The 12,294-nt window shown below is 44.0% G+C and overlaps 1 protein-coding gene across 6 annotated transcripts in view; it reads left to right on the top strand.

The window, feature by feature from the left end:
• Window positions 1-2,024: 2,024 nt before the first annotated feature.
• Window positions 2,025-12,294, top strand: part of Rcor3 (REST corepressor 3) — a 39,106-nt gene continuing 28,836 nt past the window's right edge. For 3 of the 6 annotated variants that reach the window (XM_021197810.2, XM_029538509.1, XM_021197809.2), the window contains exons 1-4: window positions 2,037-2,329; window positions 2,567-2,623; window positions 9,433-9,510; window positions 11,899-11,951. In XM_021197810.2, the coding sequence (XP_021053469.1) occupies window positions 2,164-2,329; window positions 2,567-2,623; window positions 9,433-9,510; window positions 11,899-11,951 (354 nt within the window). In that variant the 5' untranslated portion in view covers window positions 2,037-2,163. Of the gene's footprint in view, window positions 2,330-2,566; window positions 2,624-9,432; window positions 9,511-9,896; window positions 10,074-11,898; window positions 11,952-12,294 lie in introns of those variants that run through there. The other 3 variants (XM_021197808.2, XM_021197811.2, XM_029538511.1) reach the window with 2 other exon arrangements.

Here is a 12,294-nt window from a genome sequence, read left to right as displayed (position 1 = left end):
GTAATATCATTATCTGGGGAGAGACCATTTTAAGGTCCATTACTATCATCCATCTCAATCAGGAAAGCTTAGAGTCCTTTCCTTTTCTTAAAAGAAAAACAGAAATTTGTTTTCCTTAAACACACACACACACACACACCTTCACCCCAAATTCCTTCCCCAAAGGTGGATGCAGTTTTTGGTCTAAATATTCCAGTAGAACCATTTTACTGCCAAGGTTCTACTAATCAAAAGAATCACAAAAGCCCTTGAAACTTCACAATGTTTTGATCCCTAATCTATATTCAGATTCCTTTCTACAGAAAAGTGAATCAGCAGTATTTCAGAGTTAAAAAGTGTATCTATTAAGAGGCCTCTGTTTTGTTTTGTTTTTCTTTTATTTTCTTTTCATAGGCTCTAGCTTTTGTGATCCAGGATCATAGGAGCTGATGTTACAGGGCTGAGATGAGTCGTTGGAATGTAAAAAACAAAATATCATTTCAGTTATCCATAACATTTCTCCTTGCAGAAAATTAAAAAACACAGAATTAAAATATCCTTCAGCAATGTGTTTTTTAAAAAAGGAACAGATGCTAGGTGTGGTGGTGCAGCCCTTTAGTCCTAGCACCTCAGAAGGCAGAGGCAGGTGGATCTCTGTGAGTTCCAGGACTGCCAGAGGTACAAGTAGAAATCCTGTCTCAAAAAAGGGGGGGGGGGGGCAGATTGAGTTGTGGTTCAAAAATTAATGGACACATATAGAGCTAAAAATCAATTATTTCCAGTACCAGTACCGTTTCTGCACCCGGACAAAATGCTCCCTCCTTTAGACAGATGACCGGCCTAATTCTTGTATCCCAGAGTTTTCTTGGCTGAATTCTTGAGCAGATTTGTGATTTCTCAGTAACAGAATTCCAAAGAACAGTTTTAACCTTCAAGGCATTTTTACTGTTACCCCCAAATTCTGCAGGACACACATCTGCATGTTAAGCCCCCCCCTTTCCTCCTGGGACAAAAATAGTCCTGCTTGCCTAGACAGTATGTCATAAGCAGATATCCTTAAATCTGGTGAAGAAATGCAGTCCAGCCAATCTTCAACTGTGTGCAAACTGCCAGAAGGCAGCTGACCTCACCTTTCTCTGCAGCACCTCTCTGCAGAGCACTTCCCTCTCCACCCTCTCCAGAATTGCTCCAAGTCACCACCACCCCAGGCGGTGTCGACCCAGATAGCACTCGCCCCGGGAAGGCAGAGTTCTGTTATTTATTTTCCCACTCGTGGCATTCGCTTCTTAGACAGCAAAAGGGTAAGAGCCACGTGGAAATACTGCCCCCTCAGTCCCTCTCGGACCTCACTGCAGAGAGGAGCTGCCTTGCCAGGTCTTTAGGGCCGGTCTCATTCCGGAGTGAACCGGTCCTGCCTCCAACCCGAGGGCTCAGCTCCTACCCCGGGGCGCACCTCGCGGGAGCAGCTCCTGTCTGAGGTCACCATTCCCGGTCCTCCTCACGGGAGCAGCTCCGGTTCGAGGCCGCCATCCTCATAGCTCTTGTCTGAGGCTGCCATCCCCACAACTTCTGTCTGAGGCCGCCATTCCCGATCCTCCTCACGGGAGCGGCTCCGGTCCGAGGCCGCCATCCTCTTAGCTCCTGTCAAAGGCCACCAACCCCGCCGCTCCTCACCGGAGCAGCTCCCGAGGCCGCCATCCCCGGCCCCCGTCACCGGAGCAGCTCCTGCCCCGCGGCCCCGCGGCCCCGCCCCAGCAGGTCAAATTCCTTCAGCTGAGACGGGGCCCGAGTCCGCCTCCCCGCTCTCCATGCCGCCTCCCGGCCCTCCACGCCGCCTCGGCCCTCGAGCGCCCGAGAACCGGCCGGCCGGAGACGCGCGGGGTCCCGGCCCTCTGGTCTCTCCGCCCCGCGGCTGGACCTCCCGAGGGCGGAGTGATCGCGGCCGCCCAGGGAGGAGCGCGCGGCCACGAGGGGCGCTCGGCCGGGTGGCGCGGCGCGGGGCGGCGGCGGCGGGGGAGGGGAGGGAGGCGGGGCCGGGGCGGGCCGGTGTGGGGCGACTGCGCTACGGCCCGACCGGGGCGGTGATGGCGGCTCCATATTAACACCTCCTCCTCCTCCGCGCTCCCGCCCGCGCCCGCCAGCCGTCTCCCCCTTCCCTGACGCCACCTCTCCCCCTCCTCTACCATGCCCGGCATGATGGAGAAAGGGCCCGAGTTACTGGGGAAGAGCCGATCGGCCAACGGCGGCGCCAAGAGCCCGGCGGGCGGCGGCGGCGGCGGCTCCTCGGCCAACGGCGGGCTGCACTTCTCGGAGCCCGAGAGCGGCTGCAGCAGCGACGACGAGCACGGGGGTACCTCGCCGCTCTCCCCGCCCCGCCCGCCCGGCCCCCTCCCCGCGCCCTCCTCCCCTCGGAGCCGAGCCGCGGCCGCCGGAACTCCCGGTGCCGCCGCAGCCCGCGACCCGCGCCTCCCCGCCCCCACCCGGCCACGGCCTCGCCCGCGCTCCCGCGGCTGGAGAGCCTCTGCCTTGCCCCGCTCCTCTCCTTATTTATTACCATTTTACCATATATCTTGGCATTGCTTTGCAGATGTTGGGATGAGAGTCGGAGCTGAATACCAAGCTCGGATCCCTGAATTCGATCCAGGTAGATATATTTGCTCACAGGAAAACCCCGTCTCTCTCTTTTTTTCCCCCAGACTTGCTCTGGGGTGGCCGGCGTCGGAATGGGAGGGAGTTACTGGGTGCGAGTGTGGGGAGCACCGGGAGAGGTCCGGGCAGGGCAGGGCAGGGCAGGGCAGGGCATCGCGGGCGGGGAGGCTGGCAAGCTCGGCTGGGCAGTGACACAGGGCGTGGGGGTAGATGTGTGCATGGCAAGGTGAACATGGTTCCCTCCCGCGGCACTTGCACCGAGGTCGCGGGTCCGAGGCCCGGGGCGTGGGGGCTGCAAAACTGAGGGCTGCAGGAAAGGGCGTGCGATCTGTGTGTGCGTGAACCTACCCCAGGTCAGATGCCACACCGACCCGCCCTGGGAACCCGGGGCTCGGCCAGGCTCCGCAGGGCCACGCTTGGCAACCGCCTGCTGTCATCAGCCCGAGCCAAGGGCGAGCCCTGCGACCCCGGCGCACACGGATCCTGGTTTTTCTTTCTGCCGAGGCGGTGTGGACCTGGGCGGGGAAACGCCCGTGCCCGACACCGCCCCCTCCCCCCGCGTGCCGACCCGGCCCGGGGAAGCCAGACCACAGGACAGCGGCAGCAGCTGCCAAGGAGACATTTTCTCCGGAACAGCCAGGTTCCAGCGCCCTCCGCCAGCGCAGCTTGCGGGCTCCCTCTCTACTTTTCTCCAAACAGGCTCCCCGGCTGTCACGGGATGTCAGGCTGCTCAGGGATTGGGCGAGAGTTCCGCATATGGAGGCGCCCTTGCTGGAGCCTCCGGGCCTGGAGTGCTCGGCTGCTCTAACCCAGCCAGACTCGCCACTGGGTGGGCTCTGCCCTTCCCTGCCTGAACTGCCCTCCCACTTTTCCTGCAGTCAGTTTTTGTCTAGAGCTCTTTCTTAACCGCACTGCCCGAGTCCGACGCTGGAGTTGTAGTTGGCATTACAGAGGGCTCACTTGTAATTTCACAAGGAAAACAGTCATGCCTGTTTAGGTATGCTAGGGGGCTTCCATCCTTCTCCCCATTGGGACAATGATACTTACCAAGTAGGTAGGATCCCCTCTCTGGAAGGAGAATGGTAACAATTACAAGCATAATTAGGACACCTTCCTTCAGTACGTGATACCAGAGTGCTCATCAGATTTGGGGGTTACCTTCAAAATGACACAGCTGTTGGGATATTTTGTTAGAAGACTATTGGTGTGAGCCCTGGTGGGCTTCTTGTTGGCATAGCTAGCTAGTGGGTGGGTTCCTTCACATTATGGTTATGCTTCAGGGCTAGTTTGACATCGGAAAGAAGACGTGTTCAGTGAAGGATAGGCTGAATTTAATTCCCAGCTCTCTTGTTTTTGTCTTCTGAGCAAGTCACTGGCCTTTTCTGAGCTTAAATTTTCCTAGCTGTAAAAAGCCATTGCATGGAATTCTTGCCAGGATTAAATGACTAGGCATATGGCAGTTACTCAGTAAAGATTAAATTTCATAATTATGAAGAACGATTTGGAGCTCTCGTTGCTACTCATTTTTTTTTTTTAATATTGGTGAAGTCATTTCCTGATGGAACTCAGCAGCCGAATTATGTTATAAGCACACCTATCTTTTTGCCCCATTAGGTAGATCTCAGTCAATATTTGTCTCCTAGCTATGTGCAGTTGGTTAGGGGCTTGTATGTGGTTTAGCATTTGTCATTTTAAAATACAGTTCATACAACAATTTTAAACTAGGAAAAATAGTTAATGTATTTAGGTGGTCTTAGGTGACATTGTTTGGATTACCAACCTGATTTTTTTTTTTATCAGTTTTGCTTGTTCCAGCTACCTAGAATGTTTGTGAGAGGTAACAAAACCCCAATAAGTATTATTAGTTTTGAATTAGAATTTCCGATTTATTTACTCTTGACTGTAATCAATAAAATAGGGATAAACCTCGAATTCCTTAAATGCACTTACTTCTGTTCAGCAGTGTCATCCACGGATACAGTTAAAAGCATTTGCCATTCATGTGAATCACTAAAGGAAGCACAGTGCTTCTTGTTGCTGCTGTTTTATTCTAAGTGTTGTGCTATTTTTTGAAGGTTTTATTTCATGTTGAGCTAGTATAATTAGATGAAAATTTAAGCATTACTTGGGAAAAGATAATAGAAGAAAAGGGAAATTAGCTAGTAATACAAATTGAGAAATAATAAGCTCTCCTTTTCTCCTTCATAACCGCCTCCCCCTTTCTGTTTGTTTTCGAGACAAGGTCCTTCTACATAACCTTGCCTGTCCTGGGGCTGTCGTAGGTCAGGCTGTCAAGCCTGACCCTTGAACTCTGACCCACTTGCCTCTACCTCCTGAGTGCTAGGGTTAAAGATGTGCACCCCCTACCCACCTCATCTCTAATAAAGCACTATTTGTATGGAAATTATTCACTATAGTATTAGATGTAAGGCACTTGATGACTTACTGTTAGGTCTCAGAAACCCAGGACAAATGGCTAACCATTAACAAGCTGGTAAAGTGGAGGGTTTTGTTGGAGTTCTGGAAGCTTGGACATTTACCTTATGTGGCCATGCTTGTATCCTTAGGATTTACTAACTGGATTTCTGATTGTCATCTTCAGTTGTAAATGGGTTTCTGGCTTAGGGACTGTTTACCTTAAGTGGCCATGCTGATGTCTTTATGATTTACTAACTGGATTTCTAATTGCTATCTTTCTCTTGTAAATCAGATGTTAACTAGTTCTGGTGGTTGTCAATTGTAAACCGGTTGTTAAGGAGTTCTTGTATTTGCTGCCTAACTGTGCTGACCCCTGAGGAGTAGCTATGATTGGTGACCATAAGCCTTCAAGTTTCTCTGGTACATTTAGTTACCTGAGATGAACTATCCGACTTCTTCAGACTGTTTTCCTGTTCATAAAAGGGAGATATTGTTAGAACATCATAGGGTTAAGTGGAAATATGTGTGAATCATTGATTTGCAGACCTATAAAAGACGTTTGAAGAGACAAAAAGTGACATATTTTAAAGCTGACATTTCTGATGTGTTGCTTAGTTAAATAAGTGATAAAGAATGTAATCTTTGGTATATTAAAATATTAATGTTTTGAATAAATTCTTTATTTTAAATTTATCTATTTATATATAAACATTAATGTGATATCCATGGATTTTTTTTGTTGTTGTTTTCGAACTCCTTTTTGCACACATTCCCCACAAAATCTTCTATAATATATTTGTATACTTAAAAGCACCTGGGGAGATAGATCAGTGGATAAGAGCACTTGCTACAATGTCAAGGAAACTGAGTCTGAATCACCAACATACATAAAACCCAAACATTGCTGCACATGCCTGTAACCCCAGCCTTGGAAGAGCGAGAGAGACAGATCCCAGGGACTCCCTGGTCAGCCAGTCCAGTGAGAAACTCTGTCTCAAGGCAATGAGGGACAAAGAGACAGAGGAAGACAGAGATGTCCTCTTGATGTCTTCCTCTGGCCTTCACCGGGGCACATACACCCTGAGACAGACACACAATGTGTTCCTCTCTACTTTTCATAAGTCCAGCTTAACGCATATCATAGCGAACATAAACTCCTGAGTTAAGTCTCCAGACTGAGTTTAGTGCATTATTGATTAGAACTGTAGTAGTTGTGGTCTGCTCAATAGGGGAGAGCTTTTGAAAGAAGCTTGAAACTCTGGAAATTTTAAATTTTTAGAAACTGTTCTCTGTAAAATAAGAAACTTGTGTGTATAATATGAGAAGACATTTACTATTAGGGATAACAACTAGAATGTCTGTGCGTAGTCCTCTTCCTCAGTGACACAGGCTCCTAGGCAGGGCTGTGTGGAGCAGTATGAAAGTTTATGATGCTGCTCCGATTGGTGTGCAGTTTAAACTTACATCCTTTATTTCTGGGTTTGAACATTTAGTATTTTCCAGTTGATCATATGAGGTAAAACCTTAAATACTGGAGACGCCACAGTGTAGCTAAGATCTCAGATGAGTTTTCAGGCAGACTATATTGAGAAAGAAAACTTAGAAGGCTGAAAATTGAGTCCCTTAAAACTTATAAGGCTGGAGAGAGCTCAGTAGACAAAGTGTTAATCCCAGAAAAGCCAGGTATGGTAGTGCATACCAATTTTGGGGAAGATGAAAACAACTTGTCATTGGCCAGCCAGCCTGGTTAAAGCAGTGAGTTCTAGGTTCAGTGTGAGATCCTGTTTTTTGTTTTGTTTTAGTTTTTTCTTTTTCTTTTTTCTTAAGAGTCAGGTGTGGTGGTGCTTGTGTTTGATACCTGCAGAGGCAGGAAGGTCTCTTGTTAGTTTGAAGCCAACTCGGTGTACATAGTGATACTTCTAGGACACCTAGGGCTACATGAAGAGACCATGTCTCAAAAAATAAATAAAATGAAACTACAGGGGTAGGACAAGTAGGAAAAGATGTCCTGTGTGATCCGAGACCAACACATGATTTGTGTATCCACATTACAGGCACACGCATGTACACATACATGCATATACTACAGACAATTTATTCATACTTCTATGTCACAAGGAAAGCCTTTACCCCCTATTTGAAGATACTATACCAATAATATAATATAGGACCTAGTTTATAAATAGTTTTTAAGTGGTTAGAGCATCTTAGTCTCAGGATCTAAATTCTTAGTATATTTGTTCACAAAGTCCTGGTTTTTAACGTCTCAAAGGGAGTCTTTAAAAGTTATAGGTTGCAGTTTTTGTACTTGAATCCTACCTTATTCCTCCCATCTTGTATCTTAGTGGTTGATTGCCCTGTCTGTTTACATTATCAACTTATCGGCTTCATTTTTGAAAAGCACTAAAGTAGTTATACCATCTCTATTATTATAGATGAAGGAAACTGAGGCACAAGAGGCTGTCTTCAAGGTGGCACACTTGCTGTGACTGGGAGTCTGAAACTATACTCTTAACTCAGTACCCTAAAGTAACTCTTTCCTGTAAACATTTATTTCTTCGGCCTAGTTGATGTATAATTGAAAAGGTTGGAAAATTAGGAAAAGAACGTTGTGAAATGCCTAATTGAGCATTCTCTGTTTTAAGACCACTTAGATAAATACCTTTACCATCCCACATTAGAAGAATAGTTAATGTCCTCAACTTTGACACTGGTTTCTGTCTCATATTAGATCCTTAATTACAATATTGAAAATTTGGGGCAGAATCATATCTGGTAATTTAAATGGAGAAAAAACAATGCCTATTTAAGAGGAGATGTGTAATGAGACAGAAGACCTGATTCCAGAATGACGTCCATGGGCTGAAAGGATGGCTCAGTGGAGACAGGAGATTGCCAACAAGTGTGGGTTCTACCCCTGGGACTCATACATGTACACAACATATACTAACATGAAAAATGTTCTTAAAGAATGAGGAGCAAGAAAGTACATTTCTTTGTCATGGAGTACTATTAAATTGTAAGACGTAATGAAGCTTTTATTTGCTGTGTCATATTTTATTAAGAAAGATTTTAATAATTTTACTGTCACATTTTATTGAGTAAAAAGAATCTGTTCCTTGATAAATAGTTGAAGTTAAGATATTCACTTGAAACATTGGTTTTTCTGACCAGCTTAGATAGAATTCATTTCACTTCTGTTGAATAACTTGACTTTTGTGTTTATAAGGTGTTTTGTTTTGTTTTGTTACCTGACAGGCCCATGACTAAAAATTAAATGTCTTAATACTGAAAATGTTTTGTTTTTTGGTTTGTTTGGAATTTTGTTGCTTGCTTGGTTGAAAGATTTTCACTAAACTCTTACTGCACAAGCCTGCTTCAAACTTTAGCTCTTTCTGCCACACCCTCTGCTCCCGAGTATGTCACATATCCTCCTGATATGTGGAATTAGTATGATTCTTCCAACTAAAAATACTTACTAAACATTTAAATGTAATATTTGATGCTTCTCCAAAAGTTAAGTATGAATAATGTTAAATTATTGACTCATAAGTAACTTCTCTGTGTGGAAATTGTAGTAAGGAATGTTCTCTACTCCAAATACCTTAAAATAATCACAGATTAACCTCAGATTTCTACTAATATTTTTTGTGACTAATTTGAAATTCTGACTGCTAGTGGTAAGTAACATCTACCTGGTAAAAATCAGCTGTTTTAAAGCATGGCAGCAATACTTAATATGTTGCTAATTTTAACTAACTTGTAGCTAAGGATTGGGTAAAAGCCAGAAAAGTATCCTGTATAATGAGGTGTCTAGAGGTGTGTAGTGGTCCTGGCCTCACTGTATGGGCTTTCCTCCATCCAGGCCATTTCAGTTTATAGTAGTGAAACATAATGTTATGGACTTTATAGATTATAACATGAGAAATACACAGGAAAGGACAGCGTTCTTCCAGATTTAACCAGATCATATGAACAAGAAATTGTGTTAACTTTTATGCCTTTGAAAGGAAAGCTGGCAGACTTAGGAATAAGATAAAATACAGGCCATGAAGGGAGATGCTGGCAGTTGTGACCCGTGTACACAACACCGTGTAAGTGTTCTGTAGGGTCAGTTTTGAATGGTGATCGCTAAGTAGCACACAGGAGGTCAGAGGTCAGATGAGACTGTCACTTGTCAGGTGACAGGAGTGTGTGCTTCAGGAAGTTTTTCCAGTGGCAGCAGAGCATTTGCTACAATGTTTCCCTCATTTTACATAAGTCTTTTATGAAATCTGTTTTCCTGTGTGTTCTTTGCAGGTATTGTACTAAAACAAAATGTTGCTTATGTTTAGTTGGAATATAAGTAAAAGGCTATCCTATTCAAAATAATTAATTTTTCCTCAGGTGCTACCAAGTACACAGATAAAGACAATGGAGGCATGCTTGTGTGGTCTCCTTATCACAGTATCCCAGATGCCAAATGTAAGTTTTTTTTCTGAGATCTAATGTTAACATCAGTAAGAAATTGGCCTGTTCAAAATGTAATTTACATTTGTCTTTTAGTCTTTTAGGTTCGCTTAAGAACTGAATTACCTTTGTTTCCTTTTTTTTTTTTTTTTTTTAATGGAAGTCTTCACTGTATTAGAATGTTTTTCCTTTTGAAAGATAGTGAAATTGATCATTTCAGTTTGTGTCAGGCTCATGAAGAATGCAAAAACCTAGGATCTGATGGCTTTGGTGCTTAAATCTTCAAGCAGGGGAGGGAGTTACTATGTAGACATCTGCACAGGCTTTTCCTCAGTCTATGGAGCAGTAAGAGAAATGCCGCCAGACTCCAGAGAGCCCACTCTCATTCCCATTTTAAAGAGGAAAGGTGAGAGAGCTGACTTCAGCAGCCGTCAGGCCATCTGGTGCTCTCCATTTCTGGACGGAGACCTTCTGGATCCTTGACCATGCACTTCTTGAATCATGGTGTGGCTTTAGACTTCAGTGTGATGTAGCGGACCCGAATCCTTTGCGGCACATCAGATATAGGAAACATACAGGTAACAACACTAAGACCCCCACCCCTCCATTCAGCTATCAAATTTATTAAATAACAACAGCAGCTACACTGAACAGTCATTCTAGCATACATAAAATAAGGGTTTTTTTTTTTTTAAACAGTATTTCCTAGGATCTTATGAACTTATGTCTTGTTGTGATTTATTTAGTCTTGAGAAAAATAGCCATGTCCTATCTATTCTGTGCATAGAGTCTAATCAGGCCAATCGATACAATTAAAGAGCTAAAACCTGGAAAGTGATATGTGTTTGCGTACCTCGTAATCTTCCTAATGTAAAGGCTTTAGTGTGCTAGGTGAAGCTTCACCGGCTGACAAGCTAGGGGTCCTGTGCCCTGGAGGCATTCAGTAACAAATAGGTACCTAGAGCCTGAAAGACGTGACTTTCCCAGGCTTGCTCATTATTATTATGTACAGAGGTTTGTCAATCATAAGACTAGCATCAGAGCATTGTGGAATTTTGATGTTTGGTACAATGGTGCATTTTTAACAAAGTGAAAAACAAAATGCAAAAGGTAGCATGCCCGTTAGGATGGTGTCCATGGGGCCGTCCATCATTAGTGTGGTGTCCACATGGGCTGTCCAAAGTTGGTCTGAGGCAGTGATCAACCCTGGTTATGCTCTGTTAGAGTCTCGTAGGGAACTTTTCAAAGTATTGGTGTCTAATCTGACCCAGATCTTAGAGACAATGCCTGTATACCTTAAAGCTTCTGTCATGGTTCTAGTGCCCAGCCAGAGCTGAGACCACTTCTGTTCAATGGGGATTCCTAAATTTGCTATCTAAAGGTCTGTAATGTCTGTTTGTTATATTTCACCAGCATCTTTTTAGGTCTGTAGTATATGTAAATGGATTCTAAGTAAATATAACACTTGGATTTTCTATACTCCTGAGCATTTTCCGTGTGTTAATTCATTTAACCATGAGAGACTGTATTGTTTTATCATGAATTTAGAGCAGCAAACTAAGGAACAAAAGCTCAAATTACTCCACCAAAGTTAAAAGTGTGAGTAATGAACAGAAAAGCAAGTCCATGTACATAGTAGATATTCCAGGATCAGAATTCTTAAGATTTCTCTTTCTCAGAAATATGTTTAAAGGAATAACTACATATACACATGTATAATAAATAATTTTTAAAGGATAAAGACATGACTATGGACAGCACATAAAAGTGAATCCTGAAAGTAACAGACTGCTTGGTAATGAGGCCTTGAAGTAGCTGGCAGGCACATGGCTATTAAAGCTGCTTATCTGAATTACTGCGATGGTAGAGTTACATGTGGGAGATGAGTGAAAACAAGATGCCTAAGCTCCATAAAGAAGCAGAAAGGCCGGAAGAACATCGGCGCATGCTCAGCATGCCGGTCTTCCATGCAGCCTGCAGAATTTATAAACATAAGAGAGGTGTGTTACACAGCCAAGTATCTCAAGTAAAGACCGTAATCAATAGCCAAGGATTATCTCAGTATTTTACAGTGTAATTAGGTTTCAGTGTCTACTTCCACATGGGTGATTGTCAACATACAAAAATAACTACAGTAATGTTACTTAATTTACCAATAATTATTCTCATATATGTTCATAGGGTTAACAGGTTAAATGAAATTTTAAGCTAGGTGAAAAGCCACAGATTATAAGTCTCCTTTAGTAACAGTTCATGGATCATATTGGCTATTTTTTTTACTCAGAATAGTAAACTATTTTACTATATTAAAAAAAAAAAGAAGTAGAAAGAAAAAGAAAGAAAGCCTAAATCTGAGAAATCTGAAGTTTCTGAAAGTAATGACATAACATTCTTCCATTACAGTGGATGAATATATCGCCATTGCAAAAGAGAAACATGGCTACAATGTTGAACAGGTATGTAGAAAAATGTATGTGTGCGTCTGTCTGTGTCTGTGTATACTGTAGCATCTACCTATGTGAAGGCCAGAGATTGGTGTCAATCTATCTTCTTTCACACACCACACCCCAACCAAAGAGAGAGAGAGACAGAGAGAGACAGAGAGAGACAGAGAGAGAGAGAGAGAGAGAGAGAGAGAGAGAGAGAGAGAGAGAGAGAGAGAGACCAGATCTCCTGATGTTGCCCAAGCCACCATCACTCTGCCTCAGCCATCCCGGTAGCTGGGACTATAGCTGTGTAGTACTACTTCCTGCTTTAAAGCAGAGATTCTTTTTTTTTTTTTTTTTAATCTTTTTTTTT

The sequence above is a fragment of the Mus pahari genome, chromosome 5, assembly GCF_900095145.1.
Source record: "Mus pahari chromosome 5, PAHARI_EIJ_v1.1, whole genome shotgun sequence".
In the NCBI taxonomy this organism is placed as follows: Eukaryota; Metazoa; Chordata; class Mammalia; order Rodentia; family Muridae; genus Mus; species Mus pahari.
Note: the sequence above shows the minus strand (reverse complement) of the source record. Positions and strands in the feature narration are given on the sequence as shown.